Source organism: Anser anser, assembly GCF_964211835.1.
Source record: "Anser anser genome assembly, chromosome: 2".
In the NCBI taxonomy this organism is placed as follows: domain Eukaryota; kingdom Metazoa; phylum Chordata; class Aves; order Anseriformes; family Anatidae; genus Anser; species Anser anser.
In genome coordinates, this window is record NC_139721.1 from 136,397,113 (window position 1) to 136,423,211 (window position 26,099).

General features: G+C 40.1%; 1 protein-coding gene across 6 annotated transcripts in view; it reads left to right on the top strand.

The window, feature by feature from the left end:
- SLC25A13 (solute carrier family 25 member 13) overlaps positions 1-26,099 on the top strand; it is a 101,020-nt gene that overhangs the window by 15,183 nt on the left and 59,738 nt on the right. For 4 of the 6 annotated variants that reach the window (XM_083822470.1, XM_083822472.1, XM_083822471.1 and 1 more), the window contains 3 exons: positions 10,203-10,256; positions 14,148-14,290; positions 21,047-21,162. In XM_083822470.1, coding sequence (XP_083678596.1) covers positions 10,203-10,256; positions 14,148-14,290; positions 21,047-21,162 — 313 coding nt within the window. Of the gene's footprint in view, positions 1-8,749; positions 8,821-9,357; positions 9,461-10,202; positions 10,257-14,147; positions 14,291-21,046; positions 21,163-26,099 lie in introns of those variants that run through there. The other 2 variants (XM_083822468.1, XM_083822467.1) reach the window with 2 other exon arrangements.

The following is a 26,099-nucleotide window of genomic DNA, read 5'->3' on the forward strand; positions in this document are numbered from 1 at the left end:
GCATATTGTGGGATGGCAGACGCTGCTATCATGTCAGGGTCCTGAGGCCAGCGAGGCCAAGGAGCGAAACAGATCAACTCCTGGGTACTGAGACGTTGAAGCAATAGTGCCGGAATTTCTCTCCTGTCTCGTGTTCTCTTCCATGTTTCATTTTGTATTTTTAGATTTTAGTTTAACTGCAACATTCCCAAAGAAAAAGGAAATCATTTCAGATTCCAATCAGAATGATTTAATTCGTTTTTTCTCTCTGCTAAAGATGCCTATTTGAAAGTAATTTTAGGATTTTTTTTTTGTTTTTATTTTGTTTCCTGTCTTTAAATCAGAGTACTCAGTTTGACATCATCATGATTTCCACAGCAACCAAATGATCTCATAAAAATACTGTGATGTGACAATGCAGCACAAGTAAATGTAATGTTTTAATGAAACAGCTGTGGCTTTATGCAAATATATGTAATAACACAGACTCACTGAGGAGAAGCCAAATCATGCAAGCTAAAATCAGAATTGATTCTAATTAAAATGTATTAAAATGCTGGAAATGTTTCCCCAGTTTCTTAAGGAGAGATGGGAGGTTTTGAATTGTTGTTGTCAGGTATCTTACAACTGTTGCAAATTTTGTAAAGTTATTGCGAACTCTTTAATAATTTTGGCCACGTTGCTGCAAGTCACCAATGGATCAACCTTTGGTAATACAATATCTGCCTTACATGACTGATTTAGATCTTTTGATATTCACACATGAGCCTGAAAATTATTTCCATGTACACTTTTTGCTAGCTGGAGCCCTCTGTGCAGGCCCTTATCAAGAAGGAAGGTCACGTTCCCACAGTAGCCTGTGGCAGCCGTGTAATCTGCCAATATTTAAGCAGCAACAATTTGGTTATTGTTAATACTGAAGATGATAGTTGTAAAAGAAAGTGTTAAAATTCCTTTACTTTGTAATTGTCTTCAGGGGGGTGATGGAATAGTTTGAAACCCATGTGGTGGGATTTGGACAAACTGGACAGCAGTGCTTACAGGAAGAAAGTATGTCTGCACGCTCATATTTAATATGAGTACTTTGAGATTGCAGGTGAAAATCTGTAAGGGGTGTTGTGACTGAAAAGCCCAGATTTGCCATGGTCAGAGGCTGACCAGCATGTTCAGCCTGGAGGGCAGGTAATTGCTGTCATTCTTCCCGCTGTCACAGAGCACAGGCATGCCCACCATGGCCCAGTGCTCCACTGAGCGGAGCGCTGTCCAGGTAAAAAGGAGAGGGGGGATAAAAAGGCTCTATGCTTTTTTTTTTTTTTTTCTTTTCCCTTCTCATATTTCGGTAGCACAGTGTTACTATTTGCCCAAGTACCTGCTGGAATGCTGCTGCTTTTTTGGTTAGCTATGAGGAAAGGTTCCTGACTACAGGACTGAAGATTTTCTTTGAGTCCCATCATTTATAGCCTTCCAGAGGTTTGCTTGGTGCGTGTGATGCTGTCTGTTTCCATTATGCAGTTGTCTTTTGTTCTTTTAAAGATTGTAGAACTGGATCCATGCATACGTAGGGATTCATGCCCACTCCCACACCCTTCCCAGTTCTCTGAGCTACTGAGGTGTAGCATTTTGAATAGAGTTGAATAGATGGATGTGGTTATAAATAGGAGCTTGGAAAGTGAACTTCTGTGTTCAAAGAAGAAAACACAACACTGAAACAAAATACATTTACCTGTCAGTTATTCCTGCATAATTCCTGTCACACAATTATTAGTCAAGACATGAAATGTATAGGAACTTTTCTCCAGCTCATCGCCTCTTTCATGTACTCACGAGTGTGAAGTCACAAATAACAGCAGCTACTCTCACAATACCTTCAGCTTGACCTTTCCGTAAGTATATAGCCACATCCATATAATGCCTTCTTATTTCTTTATAATCACAGAATTACGAGTTACCTAAAAGCAGAGCATTTTGTGTTGATACCCCTCTATGGCGCTGCTGTCCACTGCAGGTTTGTTTTCTTCAGAGAGCAGCAGGTTCTCATTTGGTGCTGTAAAACAGTTCTGCCAACTCGCAGAGACCCTGTATCACAGTGTAACCTCTGCAACACTGACAGTCGTGAGAGAAAAGCCAGGCGAAACCTTTTGTAACACTGTTCGGGATGTCTGTGGCTGCCTTTGTTCTCTGGCAAAACATAGAGCGCCAGGTAAAATTCATGTTGCCCTAACAGTCTGCCACTTCTCCTTGTTGAGTTTTGAGTGATACGGGTGACTGTTTTTCTGCTGCTTCCAGGAACTCGTTTTGGTCCTGCTATTACACTGGAGAATTTTGCTACCCTTTTTGTCTTTGCCTCTTTTCCTGCTCAACATAAGCCCATAAGCCTGAGCTTTAGCTCTAGAAAGCGAATTGCTAGCGCTGGGATAACTGCTTTTGGGAGCAGAACGTGAGGGTGATGTCGTCCTGAGCTCATGGTCGATGCACTGGTTGTGCAACAGCACTGTTTCAGTCAACAAGCCCTGGGAGAACCAAAAGATAAAGTCTATAAACTGGACCGAGGGAGCTGCCAAAGACATGTTAGCAGGCTGATATTTGTCATGCTTAGGTGTGCCTCCAGTTCTGAAAGGTGTAAGGAAGCAAAAGGGAGAGCAAAGTCACAGTATTAGCATCCATCTAATTCATTCACATGTGGTGAGCAGGAGAGGGGGATTTTTGAAAAATGCACGTGAGTTGATGAAAAGGTCATTTGACCATTATCATTTGGAAACAAACTGGTTGTTTTTATTGAAGAACCCCTGATATATCTCATGTGCAATTACTGCATTTGTTCAAGTGAGCGGTGATCTCTAGTTTAAGAGTCAGTGAGAAATGTTAATAGTACGTAATGCCATAATAAAACAGCTTGCTTGTGGATCTTTGGATCGCAATACTGAAGATCATCCCAGTAAAAATGTGTTGTAGAAGAGGTGTGAGACAATTCGGAATACTGCTTTGAGGAAGAAGATGGACTGATGAGCACTTTATGGTAGGTGGAGAAAGTGATGGAAGAGCTGACCTTTCTCTCCTAGCAACATGAAAAGCTGAAGAGAGATTTCATTTTTTCACAGAGTTGTTTCCAGCTTCAGTTTCTCACTGTAGTATAGCACTTCACATTGTATCATAGGAATTACAGCAATTGCTTCTTTGTCCTAGTCCAAAGGCTGACTACCAACTAATAGTCCGGTTTGTTCCTAACTGTATCTTCTAGGATGTGCTTAAATTTTGAAATGGATAGTACTGGTTGCATTGTGATGCTTTTCCCTTTTGCTAAACATTTTTGCAGAGTGATGATTGTGCCTAGCTATTTTTACCTTAATATTGGGCCAGCTGTATGGTCCTTCTGTTTTTCAGGCCTTTAATTTAAGAAACCTGTAGAAGTACAGTCTTGAATGCCTTTTAACAAAGAAATAATTAGCTATTCTTTGAAATTCTTGTACTAATTTTCCGTAAGATACTTACTACTCCCACGTTTGTTTCTGCACTTATTTGGAAGCATTTGAGGAACTGGACAAGTTACGTATTTGCAAGGTGACGAGCATTTTCCTGGGTGCATGTTCACTGTATGTTGGTCCCCTGATCGGTTTGTATATAAAAACACTATCATTTATTGGGAATGTCCTTGTGCAAGAACCAGCTTACAAACAAGCCAGCTGCAGTTGCTTTGGGACTTTGAAGGTAGGATCAAAGGTAGCGGGTAATTGCCCAATAAAGTAGATCTGCTAGCTTTGATGCACTTGGGGAAGTGAGGCTTCCACTTACCCTGGTGCTGAAGCTGGACTGGGAATTGTCCAGAGATTTGTAATTGTGACAGATTGAAGATGGATAAGAATAGTTTGGCTTGAGATTTGCTGTCTCTATCAGCTAGCATTGTTTTTTCTCCTTCAGCACGGTGGGAGGTAGGCTCAGCACAACTCTCCAGTTTCAGGAGTTTAGTCGGTAGCTTTGCATACCAGATCAGCCTGTAGAATCCAAGAAGACTTTGTTGATTAGTGTTAACAATTCTTTTTCTTAGCTTGATGACCCACCTTAGGTATTACTAGACAAAGGAATACAGTAACTGCTACTTGGATTGGTAAGCCTACACTTCTGCAGAATATAACTGTAAGCCCAGTATGTTCAACTCTTGAGGACGAAAGCTGTTTTTAGAAAATATTTTTTTTTGTCTCAAGGCTGACCATGTTCTCACCGATCAGACTGAATGTAATAGGACTACCTGCTTAGTACTTATCAACTTCTCTGACTTTACTTCTTACCCTAACCCTTGGACAGGTATACCAAGTGCTATCTGATTGAATTTTCCTAGGAGAGAGATGCAGCGTACTGTGAAGGAGGTCTGGCGAGAGGGTTGCTTTGATCCAGCATGCTGTGCCAGCTCTCTTTGCGGTTGTCTGGTTCCCTGCTCAGTGAGTTGGTCCACATCTTGCCTGCAGACTTCCCAGTACTGCTGAATTCTGCACAGATGGCTTTCCATTTCAGATCGCAGTCAAGTCCTTTTGCTTGGAGTCTGTGCAGAAAGAATGACAGTGCTTTTATTGAGGTGAGAATAGGCAGAAACATGTTGGGCTAATGGAAAATGATGACTGGGGAAGCTGAAATAAGAAACAGTGCCCTGACAGATGTTGGTGCAGAACACTGCTTATGATGCTGTGTGTGATGAGGGAGAGTGACCAAAAAGAGTTGCTAGGTTAGAAGAGTTTTTGTGTGTGTTTGTGTTAACATTAGTGGAAATGTGGAAGAAGAATGTTTCTCATCTATGTAAGCAAGTCAGATGTACCAAGATTAAAACTTGGGTGTTGTTTCAGCATAATACTTACACAGTATTAAGAGACTTCTAGTGTGAATTCAGACTTGGCGAGTAGCTGCATTTTACCTGGTTTCTGATATTCCAGTCATTCATTTAAACAAGAATGTAAGGTCAAACCCTGGCTTGATCTCCTTTGGAGCTGCACATTTTGAGTGTATATGTGCACTTTTAGCCAGAAGGAAAGGTTATGATGATCTAATCTGACCTCTTACGTAAACTGGGCCACATGTGTTTAAGTCTTACAGGTGGACTCAATAACTTGTGAGGAAACTGAAGAATATCTCTGGAAGACATGAGGTTTCAATCTTGGCTTGAGGACTTTTAGTGGTGCAGAGCACATCGTGTTCTGCAGTCCTGTTTAAGAATGGAAGTACTTTAAAAAAAGTACTCCTAATTTCAACACGATGCTACCAGCGTCTGTGATCATTTCTTAGGCCTTTTAGCAAACATCTCTCAGTACGTGCTTGTAGATAGCGTGCTCTAGAATTAATTAAACTGAGCTCGGCAGTGAGGCGGCCCTGCCACAACTCCAGTTCGGTGCTTGAAGAAGAGCTGCTCGCCAGCCTCTTACCTGCTTGGAGTCAGGAGCTTTTAAGGACAACGAGGTAGAGAGGAGCATCTTCACCTTCGTCAACTTTCTCCTTCCCACCCAAGCTGTGTTGAAGTTAAACTGTGAGGAAGAAAGCTGTTTCTCTCTTAATCTTTGATTGGGACTTCCTGTTGCTGGGACTTGCTGTAATACTGTAGCAAATCCCAGTTCTTGGATCCCTATCACTTTTCTGCTTTTCTACACTTCTCTGCATCCAAATGGTGTCTGCTAAAGTGATCTTTTTACTATGATGATGATAAGTTCAGATGTTTTCATATTTACCATTGGGATAATGCTATATTGGCATTATTAATTCTAATTTTCGTGTCCTTTTTCTTGTTGCCCATGTTATTCTTCTTTCCTGAGTGAAGCACAGTCCTTTTGTACCTTTTGATATCACATACCATTTGATAACTTGTTCCTTAACTTGTTCCTTCTGTCTTATGTATGGCAAATATATCAATAGAGTTGACTGGAAACTTAATATAGTTTTACTTGATTTTGGGTTCTGTTTTCTTGCATTGTTTTTACAGTTACATATTTGTGGAAAGAGTCTGTTTTCATTTGTTGTTGAGGGTGGAGGGGAGTCTGAAAAAGTATGTCAATGTAAATCGAGCATAAGTCAAAAAGGAGAAAAGGTCTCCACTGGAGAAAATTGAGTGCACCCTCAGCAAGTTTGCCGGTGGCACCAAGCTGTGTGGTGCAGTTGAGACACTGGAGGGAAGGGATCACATGCAGAGGGATCTGGACAGGCTTGAGAAGTGGGCCTGTGCGCACCTCATGAGGTTCAACAAGGCCAAGTGCAAGGTCCTGCGCCTGGGCCAGGGCAACCCCAATCACAAATACAGGCTGGGTGGAGAATGGATTGAGAGCAGCCCTGAGAAGGACCTGGGGGTGTTGGTGGATGAAAAGCTCAATGTGAGCCAGCAACACGTGCTTGCAGCCCCGAAAACCAACCGTATCCTGGGCTGCATCAAAAGCAGCGTGGGCAGCAGGGCGAGGGAGGGGATTCTGCCCCTCTGCTCTGCCCTCGTGAGACCCCACCTGGAGGCCTGCGTTCTGCTCTGGGGCCCCCAGCACAGGAAGGGCACCGATCTATTAGAACGAGTCCAGAGGAGGGCCATGGGGACGATCAGAGGGCTGGAGCACCTCTCCTGTGAAGACAGGCTGAGGGAGTTGGGGTTGTGCAGCCTGGAGAAGAGAAGGCTCTGGGGAGACCTTACAGAGGCCTTCCAGTACCTAAAGGGGGCCTACAGGAAAGCTGGGGAGGGACTCTGTGTCAGGGGGTGTAGTGATAGGACAAGGAGTAATGGTTTTAAACTAAAAGAGGGGAGCTTTAGATTAGGTATAAGGAAGAAATTCTTCACTCAGGGGGTGGTGAGGCGCTGGCACAGGCTGCCCAGAGAAGCTGTGGATGCCCCATCCCTGGAGGTGCTCGAGGCCAGGCCGTATGGGGCTTTGGGCAGCCTGGTCTGGTGGGAGGTGTCCCTGCCCATGGCAGGGGGTTGGGACTGGGTGATCTTTAAGGTCCCTTCCAACCCAAACCATTCTGTGATTCTATGAAAATGGGCTGAAATTAAGATCCATGTGGAATAAGTCCAAGAATACGAACAGCTCCAGCATGCGAATCAACCTGTGTGTTGCTGTCCCTCATTTAAAGAGCTTTCCCTTTCGCTGTGCTCCCTGTGTCTCCCTTTGCTGAACAGTACTGCAAATGGAAGAGCTTAGGCATTTTTAGTTCTGTTCCTATACTGTGTGTGGTATGCAGTGCTGGCTGGTTTTCTTACCTGTCATGTATCCACCTTAGGAATGAAAATCCCTGTTGATGTTTTCTGTACGTTAGCCCAGTCTCTTCTGTAGCATGTCCTGACTTTGCTATAATTTCTGTATGCTGTGCTGTCTTTTTTTTGTTTTTAATAAATGTTGGTTGTTGGAAAGCTTTCTTCACTAAACCTTACGTAATAAAAAGTATTTTTTTTTCTCAAGTGATAATGCCTGTTACAAAACATCTTTTTGTGAAGAGCAACAACAAACCTTATTTCCCTCAGGCCTGTTCTATCAAATGCCTCCTCACACAATTAAAGAGATGTCACGTCTATCAGCTCCTAGCTGGTTTTATCCCAGGCTGGATTTGGCTTTACGGTGAGAAAACAGAGTAAAATAGATACCTTCTTCCAGTAACAAAACATGTCATGTAAGACCAGCTGTGTGAATGTTGAAACATCACCTGAAGGAGAAGCAGCTTGTGCCTGTGGGGCAGTGCTGCTCAGCTCGCTGCTGGCTTGCGGTGCTCCTGAGCTCTCCTTCAGCTGCTTGCAGAACCGGGAGCAGTTTTCAGAGTGGTCCTGAAAGCAGCGCTTTGACCTTGTCCAGAAGGGAAATCTGCTAGCAATGTCCGGCATCAGGATCAGTTCTTGTGTCCGTGCATGCAGCCTGAGCTTAGCCCGCAGCAGAGTGTGGATGGAAGGCTGAATTCAGTATTTCTCTTAGCACTGGTAGAGCTGCATTGGCATCAGCCTTTCTGAGCTGGGACATAATGTCATGGAGGATCTTTTCCTTGCTTGGGATCACATAGACCTTTCAAAGCAGCAGTTTGGTGGGTGATGCACTAACAAACCCGTTATGGAGTGGTAGCCATCCCATTCCTCGCCTGTTTCCCAGGAAATAGGAAAATGTGGAAATAGGTTGTGGGAAGTGCAGGGAAGCCACGGTCTGCAGCCACCGCTTGGGCCTCTGTGCATTCACTGATCTGACCGCCTTCAGCCTCTCTTTTAGTACATGCTTTCAAAGAAACTTGCTGTTAACAAAATATGTATATATATATATATAACCAAAAGGGGGCTGAAAAATGGCAGATGGACCGTAAGCATGTTTTTTGTCTCAAGTTTCCCCAGGTTTTTGATATAAGTGAAATCAAAAGAAAGATTAGTGAAAGTACAATTATCAGCATGTACCCTTTTCCTTTGTTCTTCTCATCCCTGTGGTCTTCTCATCCCTGGTTTCTTTATGCTTAGATTTCTGGGACAGTGTAAAACTTTAAGGTGGATGAAATGTGATCCTGATAGTATTTTTAATAGGTATAGATGTTTGAGCTATCTTTTGTTTACCCATGTAGAGGTAAGATTCAGTGCTGCAGCAGTATAGAAATGTTGTGTTTTGTTTTTTTTTTTCCCTCCACAGAGCTCCCAATACCTCTAGAGTGCTGGATTTTTGCAAATGGGGTTAAAGTAAATGTCTGCTTATTACACACTGAGTATATTTAGAACAGCTTGTACTGTAGAAAATACACATTTTTAGTTTCCCAGCTTCACAATTATACTTTGATTTTTTGCAACTGCCTCCACACAGATTTCTGTGCAAACGCAGGATCAGAACTCCAGCTATGGATTTTGTCAGTCAAGTCCTGGTATAACTTCAGGTGTGATTTTTCTTTCTTTCTTTCTTTCTTTTAAAGTATATATAAGAATCCCTTTTCATATAGTTTTCTTAAAATATTCCATGTTATTTTGGTATTTTTTCTGGCTTTTGTTTTTTAGTTTTTCAAAGACCCATTTAGGGTGAGGAAAACCATAGTAAAGATCCCTCAATAATTCTGTGGGTGAGGATATAATCCTGCTGTACAGACTTTTATTTTCCCTTTCTGTCGTTTGCATCAGTAGCCTAGTATGGAAGTGCACTTGCAGTCTAGCTTGTACATCCACATTTACAGTTTACTTTTGCTTTAGAAAGCCCAGAAAGTAGGTAGACATGTTTTATTGATAAACCTTTTGATGTTTAATTGTTAGGTGAGGATGAGATTTTGTGTCTCGCCCTTTGGCTCTTTGTTCCCCACTAAAGATGTTTTGATAAGTTTTCTGAAAATCCAGGTATGCTTACACAGTAATTTTTTTGGATTAGAAATAGATTGATGTGCTGAGTTGACTGTCAGATGATGGTTTTTATGTTGGCAAGCAAGGTTTTATCAAGTTATCTTGAAGAAAGAATGGGAAACTCTATAGCAGGCACAGACTGAAGGGATGAATCCACTTACTGCCCAAAAACAGCAAATGGATGGCATGGTATGTACATGAAGAAAATAAGCCTGTTGGGCTTACTGCGTAGTACATATACAATATTAATTGATTGTTTTGGGAAGACAAACACAAAAAGCACACACACCAGCAAAACCTTTCTAATTATTTTGTGTTTTAGTTGTAAGTGACTGGTTGTCTGATCTGCAGAAAATCTAGACACGGTGCTTTCTGACTTTCAAAAATGTCTACACTGTAAGTTTAAATAATTTAAAAGGTTGGAAGTAGGAGGTAGGTATACCAATAAAACAAGTAATTACATTGGAATTCAGTCTTTTAGGGAGCTGCTTTCCTGGACAGGTTAGTAAGCCTGAGTATTTTATTCTTGCCATCTGTCAGCTGGGGGCTGCATGTGGTACTCTGAAGTTCTTAGATGAAGGATGCTGGAAGTGTAAGAAGCTATATGGTAAAGATGGTATAATGCTGAATTTCAGCTGGGAGGGATGTTGAAAAGATTTGATGCTTGGATATCTGTATGACTTACTAACATGTGCTTGTTTAAGAATTGCAGAGCTGCAGAAGGGAAGCAGCTACAACAAAAATTTTGAATAAATTAGCATAACTGTGAAATTAGTAAAATAAATATGACCGGCTAAAGCAGTAGCTAATTTATCTAAGGTGAAAATTTGTTTTCATCACTTATTCTGTTGTTTGAATTCTTTCTTTTAAATGACACTTTGACATCTTTTCTATAAATTACGGATATTAATATAATTGTATTTACTTGTAGGTGGCTCTAACCAAGAGAGCTGATCCAGCTGAGTTGAAAACAATATTTTTGAAGGTATGTATAAAGTAAATATTTTACTCTTTCTGCTTAAATTTTTCATATCTTTTGCTCCTTTATTGCCGCATACAACTCTTGATAGTTTTTCCAACCATTAATCATTCACTGTATTATTACCATGTTAGACTTAAATACCATTATCAGAATTGAACAATGCTCACCAAGAAGTCAGATACATTCCTGAGTGATTATTGTATTGACTCAGAAGAAGTATTACTATCTTAGAGAAAAAAACGCATTGTTCAGAGAATGGGGTGGGAGTTTCAGTATTGTTCCTACATGTGGTAAAATGTTAGTGTAGACACCTTGCTGTTAGACCATTTGGTAAATTTTCTTCTCCCATCCTTGCTGTCTTCCCTCAGTCAGGGTTATTCCTGCTTCTCTAGTCTGTAGAAGTATTGGGAAGATCACCTTTTGAAGTGGCGGCCCTATTTATTTGTTAACTAAAATCCCTTCTGTGTTGACCTGCTATAGACGTATGCAAGTGATTAAATGTCGTGTCCTTGCCTTGTCTACTTGGAGAAGTGTGCTACAAGGTTTTACTGGAATAAGGCATTCTTTGACCCATTTCCTAAATTTAAAGAAATATTCCTAACCCTACAAAGATTTATTAGTACAGTGCCAAAAATAGTTTAGTACTCTGATATGAAGAAAAATACAGAAGTTGGGGTAAGAATACGTACGTGAGGTAAGTGCCACAGTGCTGCAGAGAGCTCTTGTATCTGATTTTATTTTTTATTTTTTTATGAAAGGGTTAAGTGCCTGAGAGAGCAAATACCTTTCTGAGTTCTACCCTCCTCCTTCCATCTCTCCAATGTCATACTTCAGTCTCCCTGCACTTCTTGGCATGTTTTCCATTGGCCCTTGTGATCTATTATTAACAGTACGTGTAGGTGTCACTATGTATATTGTCAGTATTTATAGTTTTATCATATACTATCAGTATTTATAGCTCTGAAATTAGATTTGCAGTTGGGAAAGCTGAGATTTAACTTATTAAGCCCTGGAACTGCTATCTGACAGAGACTCAAAAGACTCTTGAAAAAGAATGGGATTTTCATAGGTCAGTACTGGAAAAGCAAGACCATAAAAGGCAGAGGGGGTAGACTCAAGAAGATGGCAGCATTGAGGAAGGGGATTAACGTGGCAGAGAGAAGACCGGTCCCTCCTGGAATGTGAGGAGTTTGGCAGAGGGTTAGCACACTAACTGCCACCTCTAGCTCCTCGTCTTTCTAGTTTTCTCTGAAAAGTAGGGGTCTCAGTGAGTACAGTCATAAAGTATGCAGTTTGTTCAGCACAGTACAGAAATTGTCATGCTGTTCACTGAGAAGGAAGGACGAGTGAGTGAGGTACGTTGGTTTGTGCTCTACATGTAAGCTACGGCCAGAGTATTAATTAAGCTGCTTCAGATGAGTGGTGAGGCCAATACAGTTGCTTCTCCGGAGTGTGGGATCTTCACTTATAAAATAACTTGACAGCCATTTTTCTACTTCAATTAAGAGTTAGAAAATAAGATTTCCAGATAGGAAATGTGCCCACTGTGTAGAAATAAAGATGAGGCTAGCAGTTTCAATACAGTTGATTACAATAAACTTCTAGTATTTGAAATATATCAAAATCCCAATAAAATGTTTGCAAATCTTACTTAAAATGGGGTTGAACTGGTTAATACTTGAGTATCTAAAATGTATGGAAATAAGTTACCAAAAAGCCATTAAGTACTATTGTATAATATAAAATTCTCTGTGGGTATAATTGCCAAAGTGAGGAAAAATACAATTGTAAAGAACCATTTTTTTAATGTCTCTCCTCCAAAACCAATAGAATTGATGTTTTTTTCTCTTTTTGTTATGATAATTTCCAAGAGTAAGCTTACTTTTTCAAAGTCTTCTACCATAACCCCTAAGAGATTAGATTTTAGTGAAAGTGATCAAGCTGACATTTTCCAAGGTCATTTTCTATATGTAGTATAGAGAACGTGATTGGATTTCAAATACACTTGAGTAAATCACAATGACAAGAAACAGGGGGACACTGAAACCTTGTGCTGTTTTCTGTTATTGAGTGCCCTAGCAGGGGGTTAGCCTGGAAGAAAAAAATGAAATATAGAAGCGTAGACTGTCTGACTTATTTGATTTGTTTCTCAATAGCAGCTGTGTTAAAAGTTTTTGAAGCTGGGTTTCTGAAAGATTCTGTCTTCCTGCAAATGATTACATTGAAATCAATTGATCTGCTAGTTCTTGTAAAAGTATACAATTGAAAATTCCTTACAGTGTATCAGCTAGAAAGCTTGTCTGGTGAACAGTGTCTATTGAAACGTGTATCCCTAAATGCTAACCAATATAGAGATGCCAAAGCAAGTTACGTATTGTTTGGGCTTGCTTCTCTGAAGCCTTGATCCTTGGAGATATTGCCGTACCTGAAGACTGTATTTATATAGCACTAGAAGAAAATAATCTACTTACTGTTACACTCTGGCATCCCTCTGAGAGTTATATGCCTACTGCAGGTATAACGGCACTCGGCAGGCACCAGCGTGGCTCTGTGAAATGAAAACTGGCAGTTTCCTTCCCTTAGCAGAGGCACAGCGATGTAAAACAAAACACATGGCTTTGAAGTACGCTACAAAATATCAATAGGCAACTAATTTATTTATTACTTTGGTGTGCATAATGCTCTGTGGGGAGCTTCAAAAATGGTTTATTATCCTACCTTAAAAATGCTAGAGGAATTAACAAGTTACTTTGCTGTTTTCAGTGCTTGTTTGTTATCCTGGGATGGACCTTTCCCTTGAAGCTAACAAACAGTTCTGCTAATGTTTTTAGATTACGTTATCCTTCTTCTTCTGTCTTAGTTGTTGTCCTTATTTTTTTCCCTTCCTTCAAAAAATATTTAGGGTTGATTTCAAGTTTGCTTTTCTGCAGAAGGTGAGAGCTTTAAAATTTGAGGGAAGGCTGAGGAATCATGGTAAGAGTGGTACAAAAGGCAATTTTATTTGTGCATTATCTTCAGAGTATTTTAATATAAGCGAAAAGGAGTATGTAACTTGTTACTGGAGGCCTCCCTTGGGAGCAAATACTCTTGGATATATTGAACACTGTATCTGGAGTAGTATGCCAGTACCTGGTATCGGATACTGTGCCACTGCCAGCAGTGTTCCCTCTTCTTATTTGTGCATTGTGCTAAACTGCCATTTCCAAGTTCTTGTTTTCTCTTACATTTTTCTGCAAATCGCTTTTCTTTGACCTCCTTTCTTTCAGCAGTTCAACCAAGGAGGAGTAGCTGTAGGTTTTCCTTTACTTAGGGACTAGCAGCAGCTGAATTTGGTGTGCTGGAGTTGCTCCAAAACAGCACCCCCAGGTGGACACTCTTGTGGGATCATTTACTCCACTAGCACAGCAAAGTCGTTTCTCAGGTGTAAGCCCACCTTTTCATGCCAAAATAGAATGGCTACACGAAGGAGTCGTTTCAGATGGGTAAAATACGGTGGAATATCCCATAGTTGTTGCAGTTTCAGTGGACCTGAAGTGCCATATGCATGTTTGCAAATGCATGTGTGTTTCTTGTTCTACTTCAAAAAACCCACCAGTAACAACAAAATCAATCCATACTGGAGTGTTAACTGTTTCTAGACTAAACATGGTGAAATTGTTGAGACGATAAACAAATAATGTAGCTGCCACTCTCCTGGCTGGGAAGCAAAGCCTTTGGCTGTTTTAGTATTCCCCACTTTGTCTGTCCTGCTTTGGTGCAGTTTTTAGGTTCTTCACAGCAGAATCGTCTTTACCTGCTGTAAGCCTGGGGCTGGCTGGGCACTCTGGATAGTGGCAGTAAAAGTGCCTGGAGAAAGATGCATTTGAGTCACCAAATGTTGTATTCATTTAACAGTATGCAAGTGTGGAGAAGAATGGAGAATTCTTCATGTCTCCTAATGACTTTGTCACTCGGTACCTGAAGATAATTGGAGATGGTGTGCCTAATGCAAACACTGTACAGCTCCTTGCGGGAGTGGTGGATCAGACAAAAGATGGGTAAGTTTTCTGTTTGTTTGTTTGTTTTCTTTCTCTTTGTTGTTCATTTATAAAATGTAAAACCATTCCTTCAAGCACAAGGCTGGTGGTTCTTGTTTTTGTTTGTTTGTTTTGTTTTGTTTACTTTGTTTTGATGTTTGTTTGCCTGCAAATACATAAAGGAATACAGCATCTTTAAAGTGGAAGGAGTAGAAACAATGTTTTGGGCTGCCTGTAGCATTTAGCTGAACAAACCATTTTGTCTACTGTGTATTTTTAATTCATTGAACCTTTCATGTTTGTTGGCTGGTTCCCATAACTTCTGCTTTCCTTTCTGCCCATGAGTCTTTCTGTCTCTGTTTATTTCATGTATTTGTCACAAACACATTCAAATAACAATCCAATACAAGTTTAGATGATGTAGGAAGAGATCATAGAAAACAAAAAAGTGCCTCTACTTTGGTTTGACGTAGCATTGTTAAAGGTTTTTGCCATTGCTTTTCCTCAAGACGGAGGAGGAACAACAACGCTATTTAGTGAGCCGCTTCGCAAACATGGGATGACAGCAGTGAAGTTGGTTGCACATGGCTTGCATTTGAAAGGCTGACTTTGCCAATAGGCAAGATTAGCTACCCCTCTGTCTTCCTCCCCTCTTCTTTAATGAAACCCTAGCTTTTGCTTCTGGTACTTGCCCAGGCAAGCTGTCTCTTCGCCCATATGAATGCATTTTTTGAATCCTGCCTTCAAAGTATCTTAAGAGAAACTTTAGAATAATTAGCTATGGACTTAAAGTCTGTAGTTGTGGTGTTTTTAGAAACCAGAAAACTTCAGGCATGACTCATATCAGTGGTTGCAGAGAGTAAAATGTGAGATAAATAAAGCATGACTAGAGAATGCAGGCTTCCTAGGGAACAGATGCACGCATAATTGAGAACTTTTAAAATAGTTTCTCTGTTCTCTTTTCTGCTCAGGCAGCCTCAGGTATTTGGCAGCTGCGCACCTTAAACCTCGTAGACAAGTCAATGTAATTATTGTTATCCGTGGCAAAAGAATCCTGTAAAAGGTCACATTGGTAATGTTGGCATAATGGCAGCAAGAAAGTGGTGGCTTCAGATAGTGTTTGACAGAAAACGTTAAGCTTTTTTTCAGATTTCTTCCTTTGGTTTGATGTCTGTAAAAACCGCATTTTCTAGATTGCACAGATTCAAATCAATTTTGTAGTAAGACAATTGTGAGTATAATACATGCCGTGTAATTTGGACCTCCCTCACAAGCAGAAGCTGGTGTTGGAATGAGCAAAATATAAAGCTGTAGCCTATGTGAACTTGTTGACAGGTTGGGATTTTGTAATTTGGTGTGATGCTGCAGAAGTTTCGCATTTTTGTCGTGCAGTATTGAAGCTTCTAATTTCCATTTTCTGCCATGGGTAAGGATTGTTTCTGCAGTCCAGACTGCAGTGACGGGACTGCATGTTCCTACCACAATTTTGGAAGAGTCTCTTCTGGTATTCAGGCCATCTTCTTGCTTAGCTGCTACACTACTATGTAAAAGAAGGGAGCAAGTTCAGAAACTGATTAGCGTTCATCTTTCTAATCTGGCACTGTAGCATTTTTTTTTGCCGTGTCGCCAGACATTTGTACCTTGTGCTGGTGGGGTATAAAGTACTTCTTAGAGTGATCATCGGAAGCAGGGACAACTTGCTTTTTGGTTGCTAGAATGAAATCCCCTAAGAATGTCAACAGGACCTATTGGTCTTCTCTTGAATTCTTTCCAGCTTGGCAGTCCAGAGGTTCTGGTTTTAAAGTGAAGTACAAAACTGCTTTTGTGAGGCTGGTCAGTGTTAAGGTCATTAGAGTCTGCTCAATACTTCGGCTTTTTTTCTAGTAGAAAAAAGAAGGTGGCTTGCAATAGCACTGAGAAGTTAATTTTGTTCTAGTGTTAATGGCTTAAAGTAGTGCAGTACTGAAAATACTGCTACAGTACTTCTATAAGTGTATGTGCACTGTAGGGGATCCCTGGTTTTGTTCTGAAGGAGCAGAGTCTGAGCCCAGAATCACCAGCGTTGTTCCTGGCTCTGTTAATACGGTTTTTAATTCCTTTTGATTCTGCTGAGAAGTTATGTGTAGATACCAAGTGTAGTCAGTGAGAAATACTGACGTCTGTAACTCACGTGGGTGAGAGGCAGACAGCATGAGAACTACGGACTTGTTAGTAGGACACACAGATTGGTAGAGGGTGGCTTACTCCAGAACTGAAGAAGTCCTTCAGTGTGAACGATGGACATGGAAATGAACTTCATGCTTCGTTTCTTCTCTCGTCCAGATACGATTACTTAGCAAGTGATCAGCGTTTAACAGGTTCTGTAAATTCTGTGGTATAAGAGTGGTAGAGAGCAGACTAGGCAGGTGAAATGGGCGCAACACTGGGAATTTGCTTCTTGCATATTTTTCCTCAGAGACCTGAACTAGAAAGAGAAAATCGCGAGCAGAGAACGGTATCTTTTACACGTGATCTCGCTGGTTGCCATGGGCAAAATCTCTTGTGTAGCTGTAGCACAGTTCCTGCACTGCCAGGAGTTAAGGATTTGACAGTGCCTACAGGATTTGCTGTTGGCGTGACAAAGATAGGAGACCTCGCAAAGGCAGACTCTGGCGTTCTGTGAGTATCTGTTGCCATGGGAGCAAGGCTCGTCTCCATCTTAAGTCAGGGCACAGGAATATTTGGAGGTGGGCTTATCTTCTCGCCTCTTACTGGGGCGTCTTTTTAAGGTTTCCGTTAAGAAAAGGGAATGAATACCTTTCTTGCTGATGTCCAGAGAAGCATTTCAAAGCAGTGGGACGGTAATCACACAGGTTTTGAAAGAGTCTTATATCACACGGCTGTAGGTTGCATGAAGCAGATTTAAGAGCCCTTCCTTAGATCCAGATCTTAGGCTTCTCATTCCTAATTTTACTTTGAAAAATGCTTCACTTGGCTTCAGCTGGACCAGTAACTTACCTAAGTACTATGGCTTTATCAAGGCCTATCAGCAACAGGCCAGGCATTTTCCATCTTGCCTACTGTAACATATTGCTTTCCAGTCTTTAGCTGTACTTTTAAACATCTGTCTAACAAAATAAGTATTTACTGCACATCTCTGTTTGGACTGTAGTAACTAACACTTTACTGAGAAACATTATATGTTTTATTTTTAGAAAGGACAAACTATTCAAGAGTAACACTTGGAAATGCCAGCATTTTCCATTATTATTGGATATAAATTTATTCTCTAATGTACCAATTTACACTGTACTTAGTTTACCTAGGTTGCAGCATAAAATAATAGATGTAGCTTCAATTTGTGTCCTATTATGTTATCATGTTCAAATTGCTGATACAGTAGAAACATATGCATTGATTTCTGAAGAAACCTCTTCATCATTGCATTTGTATGTATTATTGCAGTGGGTAATTTTTTTTTTTCCTTCTATGGCTACGTGCGTACTTCATCTGGTGGAAAAGGATTACACCTGCGTGGTGCCCAGGTACTGTGGGCACGAGTGCCAGTGAAGTTTGGAAGAAAGGAGGGAATAATAAATAACAGTTGTGTTGCACCATAACACTGTTGTTGTTTTTGGCTTGTAGCTCTTGTGTGTGGATGTTTTTAAAATATCAGTCTTTCAGTCTTCCTGAATAAATTGTGCAATGTTGGCACTGTTAATGAGGTCATGAAGGTGAAGAAAGACTTAACCAGTTGGGTAGGATGTCTTTAACACCAAAGTAAATTTTTTGTAAACATTTCAGCTTCCTCTCTTTGCGCTGTTAAAATCGCTAGGCTTTTCTCCACTTTTGTAACAGAAATGAGCCCTTGTTTAGGTAGATAAAATAACTCTTAAGTAGTATATTGAAGTCCATGTTAATATGTGCTGTTTAATGACACCTAATGATATTCAGCGAAGGGTTATGCTAAACCCAAAAGGGTGATGCTAAACCACAGAGAAAATGTGTTACCCAGGCAACTACCCTTGTGCAGTATAGAGAAGTGAGCATATGGCTATGTAGTACACATTATTTCAGCATCTTTAAGCATTAAGAATCACACGTGTAATTGACTGTGAAAAATTACTGCTCAGTTACTGTATTGTATGGTCATAATAGAAGTAAATGAATACGTCATTGTTGTTAGAATAGATCTGTTGGGAATCACTAGCAGGCTAGTCTACTTAGGGAGCAAAAATACAATAAGAAGAAAATAGCTGGTTTAATTAACATGTAAAAATTGGGTTAATTTGAATTCAGCTGGCACAGCAGATATTAATGTCTCTTCTTTAATAGTCTGGCAAGAACCACACAATTTGTACACTTTTAATCTTCCTAGGGCTATGAATAATTGTTTTTAAAAATGGATATGGGGTTATTTTCATCATCTCTCTCTGACTTATTAGGGGGGTTTATTACTTGCCAGAACTGACAAAGAATGCTTCTACCAGTATAAAATACTGTAGCAGTGTTGGAGTCCTTATCGAATCCAGGCGTAATGGCATAGGATGTGCTCGTAGCGTGGCGTTGGGATTCCGCTGGGAAGGGTGCTGTCTTATGATCGCTGCACGTGCTGGGATGTGTTGATAAGGACATAGGTTGGTTGTGGTTTCACACAAACAGCAGCTGTATCAAATCGGTGTTGGCAGATAGTTTAAATTCTAAACAATCCAATTTGAGAGTCTTATTGCCTGCTGTTTTGTTCCCCCTGTCTGGGCTTTATAATATTTGGGACAGAAGCATTCAGTGCTTTGTATCTGTCTGCTGTTGTGGAAGTTGTCAGCTATGTAACAAATAATAATGGATAATAATGAGCTTTTATAACCTCAAAGTCACATAGTAACAACAGATACGTGTAAATGCAAAACTAAGTAGGTTGTGATGTATAGATTTAAACTTAAATGAAATATTGCCTTTAAAAAAAAAAAAATAAAGCCTTTTGGTTTAGGAGAGATGGAAGTTTTCTGCCTTATAAAGACTGAGTATCTGCAGCGCGTTCTGGGTTTCACAGTTGGTGGTACTGAGAGCTCCTCAGGAATTTGAAATAAATGACTTAGCAGCCTGCCCATGTGTTAACGTGTGCTCAAGTAGTAAGTCATTGGCTTCTTTGCCAGTAAAACTTAAGGCATGCCTATATGTTTATTGGCATCATCAGTTGTGAGTTTAATATTAAGAGTACCTGAGGAGGTTTCTTTTTATTTATTTTTCTTGCTACATAATTACTTATGGTGGCAAGTTTCCAAAGCTAATTATTTGTTAGAGTATTTCTGACTCTACATATGCTTTTATTTTCACTTTTATTTAGTGTGTGTATGTCGAGGAAGGTAAAGCAGAACAGCTTTTCTGACCTTTTCTATACTATGCTTTTTTTTTTTTATAGTACTCTTCTGTTCATCCTCTCTGATTTTCATGTTCTTCATGGAAATCAGCTTATGGTACGCTGTGGCTGTCTAGTTGCTGACAGCAAGCACACTTCTCTGTGACTTAAAAAATAATTCCCTCGAGACAGGGTGGCTGGGAATGGGTGTACAGCCCTGGGTCATCTTAATGTGGTGGGATGAAAAAAATGCCTGCTTCAGCCTCTTCAAACACAGCATTTTTTGCTGCTACTGCATACCGAGTGGAAGTTTTTGTGGAACCAGCCGCAGTACCATTTTGAGTAGAAGTCCTGAGGATGTTGCTAGTTTTTAAAGTATAATGATAATAATAATTTATTTCTTAACGTTTGATGCACTGAATTTTGTGAATCTTGGAAAGAAATCTTCATTCCCCAGGTACTTACTGCCTTGCGAAGCCGTTAAAGCCGCGCGCTTGCTGCCCTGACATACAGCAGCCCGGAGAGAGGGCAGTCCTAAAGCTCCCCGGCTGGCAGCAGGCCCTGCAGCCACACATTTGAAGATGATTTTGAGCCGTACAACCCAGTCATTAAAGAAGCAGCGAACAGAAGAGTGGTTAGCCTTTGTCCCTGTAAGAAAAGGAGTTTGATCTCCAGTTAAACTCCTGGGCGTGACCCAGAGAAATTAAAACTGCTCAAGGCCTTTGCTGCATCAAACCTACTGCTGGAAACGATGCCAAGTTGCCTAATTATGTATTTCTGCTTATTAACTATCCTAAAGAAAGGCACCTCTGCTTTTATCTGTGCTCTGCTAATGCACGGGTGTCTTGGGAAGCTGGCTACGACGACGAATTTGACTGAAGTGCTCTTGGGCGGAGGCAGGCTGTGCAGACTGCTGCTTGAAACCCGTGACTCCACACGCAGCACTCGAGGGCTGCCACGGGTGACTAACATGTGCTAGCAAACGGGTAGCTCACCCCAGTCCTTTCCTTCAGGAGTGAGTGGCAGCATGTAGGTCTCAAATGGATTTGCTTTCCAAAAGCCCCAAATCCCGAGTCCCAGGGGAAGTTATTCATATCCTGGCTGGCTGGCTCAGCGCTGGAGGGAGGCAGGCTCCCCCAGAGGGCAGTTCAGGTAGGCATTAAAGCCGAGGTGAGTAGCCACACTGAGCACCCGGCTGATTTTATGTCCTGTTGTGACTTGCTAAGCAGAACAGCTCCTCCTTCAACCGAGTCATTTCCATCTAGCAACGTAAAGGGCTCCTAACAGTGCTGGCGATTGGCCGTTTTAGGATAAGTTTTAATCCCTGTTGATAACAACTTGTGTGCATTTTTGTCTTCTTTTGCATAACCCGTGTTATATTGTGTTTCTCTTTTCTGCAGGCAGCTGGTTTCATAGCTCTCGCTTTTTCCTTCCTCCTTCAGGTTGATATCGTTTCAAGAGTTTGTGGCATTTGAATCAGTCCTGTGTGCTCCAGATGCATTGTTCATAGTAGCCTTTCAGCTGTTTGACAAGACTGGCAAAGGAGAAGTTACTTTTGGTAAGAATGGTCTTCAATGCGCACTCTTAATTTAAATATCCCTACTTGTGCCAAACTATTTTACCTTTTGTTACCATAGGAAACATAGTGATTGGTAATAGAACTATACTAGTGCCATTTAACTTTCTGGCCAAGTTTTTTTAATCACTTCCACGTGTATAATATGAAGTCAAGGTCACAGTTATCTTCACAGCTTTCTCTGGAAAACTGGTCACTTCTTCTCCCCAGCGTGTTTGTGCAGGTCTTCAGAACAGCAGTGAAAGGTGGCTATAGGAAACGATTGCAAAACCACAAAAAAGTTGCCAGAGGACTTGGGCAAACGTCGAGTCTGAAATTACCCTGAATTATTTTTTGTTTATATTGGCTATGTTGCAAGCTGGCTTCCTTTTAAGACTCAATACTTTTTTTCTGTGAGATTTTTCAGTAATAAATACATTATAACCCCACAGAAAATTCAGCTGTGCATTGGAGTTGTGGTGTTTGCACAGACAACATGGCATACTTAGGACAGTTTAAAGCATGGTTATGGGGACTATTTATTTATAGACAGCACAGAGACAGTTTTTGATATCTGCAGGACTATCTGCCACCTGCCTAGTGACAAAGACCATTATGTCTGGAAGATTCAGAAATTAGCAATCTTCAATAACTTCAGACATTGAAGCGTACATGAAAAAGTATGGGGAATTTTTTCACCCGAAGCACCTACATTGGATAAAATTGTTATTTCTAATCTGTTATATTATCCATATGTCTCAAGTTTTATTAATTGTTTATTAAACATTTTTAAATAAAAGGAAAGCTGGATGACAGTGGCCCTTTCTCTTTCCCATCTTCCCCTGTATGGTTCATATGTCCTTTGTCTTTTGCTAGTATTGTCTGCATATACTATATGCTTAGTTAAAAAAGCTCTTTTCCAGCCCATTTAAACTGACAAGATCTCCTGTTACGGTTGCTTGAAGCATCATTATCTTCCTTCTTCCATCTCCAAAAATCTGTATTTGAAGTTGCGGCTGGTGAGAAGACTTACTGTCTCTTCTTGTGTCTGTTTTGTTTTTTCATTATTTTGGTTGTCTGTTGAGTTTGTGAAAGGCATGTCTTGTGTACAATACTACTTGTTAGAACAGCTTTAAAAAAATTACTACGGATTCTAAAGGATTTGAAAGAATTTCAGGATAAATTTCTGCTGATCCTAACCTTGCTGAAGGAAGTATTTTGTGCCTAACAGTCTTGTGCATGTTTATGGACAGAGAGACAACGAGAGGCGGCATGCTTTTAAATCAGGAAGGCTCAGATATTTTGCAATGGTTTTGTTCCAGCATAGGCAAACCAGGCTTCCTGGAATGCCTGTGATGTGCAGGTTCTTGTCTGCGTCAGAGCCCCCAGTCGCTTGGAGCACTTGTTAATAATCTAGGAAGAACTGTAGTTGTTTGATCTGAATGCTGAATCAGTCCAACTTAGCTTTTTAACTTTTGGCATTCTTGTTCATATTTTTCCTGCTGGCAAATGCTTCCCTTGGGGTTCGACACAGTGAGTCAAGGGATTCGTTTGGCATTTGAAGCCCATTGAAGTCCTTTTAGCAATAAAAGAAACTCTTGTGCCAGGCTGTATTTAAGGTATTTGAAAGAGGAAGCATGCCAACATTGGCAGAACCTCAGATATTTTTTTATTTTTTTTAATTCCTTCCTCCCCTACTTTAAAATCATAAAAGCATTTGTAACTTCTGCATAGCACCTTGTAGCCACCGCCCCAGAAAATGCCTGGAGTAGGAAGGATATGAGAGCTGTCTCAGTGTTGTGAGCTCTCAGCAAAACCAAATGAACTTTAGGTGAAGCTAGTGTACGTTTTCTATCGTAAGGGAGAAGCTTTTTTTTTTTTTTCCTATTGTAAAAAATAACAAATATTTTCACAAATTAGTTACTACAATGCTGTCCTGTAACTTTGCCACTCAGTGCCTCAGTCATGCATCTGTGAGGTTAATTACGAGATCTTTTTCCATTGATTTGAATGAAAGTGGGTTCAAGTCCTTATCAAGGTTAGGAGAGTTAAATAGGGGTTTTATATACTATGGAATTACAGTGTGAAAGAAAAAGGAGAAAAGGGAAAGGATCACTTTTCACTATGCTGCTGCTAAGTGTACTATCTCAAGGATCCCTTTATAAGTGTGTATCTCATTTTACTGTTGTAAAGCATAGCTTATCTTTGCAGTCATTGTTTTTCTGTATAATGAGATAATGGTGTAAATATTTTAGCTTATACTGAACAAAATATAGGGCTTCCTGGCTGTGAACTTCCCATTTTCTACTAAGCAAGTCATCCAATTCATATTCTTCCACAGGTGCACTTAGCGTGGCACCTTTGTAAAACAGATTAATAATGGGTTTTACATCAGTGAGCTTTTAGACTGAATGCCACATCCAGGCTGTGGATGTTCAGGGAAATGTTCTGGGTAAAAAGTTTCAGTATTCAGTATTTTGCACTTTTATTGCAAAACACTGCATCTTTAGCTTCTGGGTTGGCAATTCCTTTGCATTTTAGCCATACCTTGACATCTCTACAATTCTAAATGTTTCTGTTCTTTCAAGTTACAAGTTAACTGTATATAGTTCTTTTGGCAGAGGTGGCACCTATTTAAAAGGACTGCTTTGCAAGTGGTGTGTGTGTGTGTGTGTGGAGGTGGGGGCGGGGGGGGAATATTTCTAGTTTATTACTTTTGTGAGATGAATGAAATGGCCAGCAGTAAATTAGTGGCCAGTGGCTGACTGAGACTACACCTGGCCGTTGCATCACGTTGTAGATTTATCTGCTGCTGAAGTGTCAAAGCTTTGACAGTTTGCAAGGAGTTAAAGCTCTCAGCAGGAAAGTGGGAGGAAGTTTAGCTGGCTTTTAAATTCGAGGCAAAGAGCAAACCATTGCTTCTTACTGTTGAGTGTTGACAGGCACATAAAAGCTGATAATGTAAGTCCAGGGGTTTAAGAGACTTAGTAGAGTTGCTTTTTTGTCGTATGACTGTATTTTAATGCCTCATTAAAGAAGCAAAGCCCTTTGAAATTCTTTACTAGATGGCATTTAAAAAAAAGGTGAGATGCTTGGGTAAAAATGTCAGTGTTTAAAAACTAAGTTGTCTTAACCTCCATCTTTAATTTTGGATGGATAAATGAAATGATGAGAGTTAACGATTCTGAGCTGTGAATAACACAGCAGTGATACCCGTGGACTGGAACTTTATGTCTCATATACAGGTTCTCACAGCCCTAATGAAGGGCAAAATGAACATTGTAGACATCGTTTTTTCTCATTAAGAAAGGAAAAGCAGAAAAAGAAAAATGATTGCCCAAGTCTGTGCTGACGACCAGCGTTGAACCTGGCTTTGAAGATTTTCATTGATTTGTTTTGAACTAAATTTTCTTTACAAACAGAAGTTCTTACTCTCTCATAGTTATTGAAATGTAGCTATGGTATAGTTTGTGGTTTTCTGTTTATTTATTTATTTCTTCTAAAGTCTTCTAATTCAACCTGAAGCTGTTTCAAAATGGATGCTATGCTGTGCTGCCCTGAGAAATATGAATACACTGGAAAACATGTTAGGCCTTTCATTAAAAAACAAAAAGAAAACAAAAACAAAAAATACCCTACACTCCCTAGACAGCAAAAAAAACCAAAGGGAATGGGGAACCCAAACACTAAATTGTTGCTTATTTGGCATAACAACTGCAGAGTCAAGCAATGCATCTGTTTTTGTCTCAAAACAGAACTCTATTTACATGCAGAGAGCAGCTATTGTGGGTCTGTGCTTCTGTTATTAATTATAGCAGTACACATTTCTTAGAGGAACGCATGAATTAATGATGCATCTTACTAAGCACTCCTGTTTGCTTATCTGATACTTGAATTGCCTGAACACTTGTTTGTAAACTTCATAAAAACATGAGGTTAAACCTTAACTGAGGTTTAAATGTGTATATATAGCTATTGTGATGAGCTTCGGAGTCCTTGCTCTGTGATAACGCTCTGACTCTTTTTCAATATGCTAAGAATTATTACAGGAGTATAGCAGTTGCTTTCCTAACCAAAGGATTAGGTTCAGACTTTGTGACCTAGCTTGTTTTTGTGACAGAGGATTATTTTATGCTTTGCCCTATTTTATGCTTTGCTTGGTATGACCTGGCTCTTCTTTTGGGATTTATATTTTTTATTTTTGTACAACACTTAGCTTAGTGATGCCCAGCCTGATATGCTCAAAACCATGTAAAGCAAGGAAAAACTAAATCTGAACTACCAACCTAAATTGCTGAGGCTGTGAGCTTTGATCGTTTGATAAATTGCAATATTCAGTGATTCTTAGCAAGTTTTCAGTTGCTGGTTCAAATTGGTTAGAAACCATTTGTAGCTAGTGATGTGTTAGCTTACACCTACACAGTGAAGCATTTGTTGGTTTATAACTGACAGTTGCCTAGATATGATGATCCCAACAGCAGCATTACAAGTGCAAAAAGTGTTTAGTCTCTAATATTTTATGTTGTTTCTACTGGATTTTGCACAAATAACAGCTAGTTTTAATTAAAAGAGGATGTAAGGAAGACTTGTAAGTATATTTATTTTTCTTCAAAACAACTTTTGAAGTCTACTTGATATTATTTTCATGCAATTTCCTTTCTAAACTTATGTCAAACTGGCAAGCTTCTCTTATTTTTTCTTTTGCCTGAAATGTTATATAACTAGGCAGACTTTCATGAAGGCATCTGAACTGAAACAAAGCATGTTTAGTCACAAAGTGAATTTGTCCTTTTAAGTGTTAGAAGTTCCATCCGTTTATGCAGATGTGTTTCACTGGGTCTAGAAAATACAGCTGAGTTTCCTAAGTCATCCAGAACCGAAATTCGGTGTTTGATCTTTGTTGTTTTAGTTTTCTTCCTTTTTTTTTCTTGTTTGTTTTT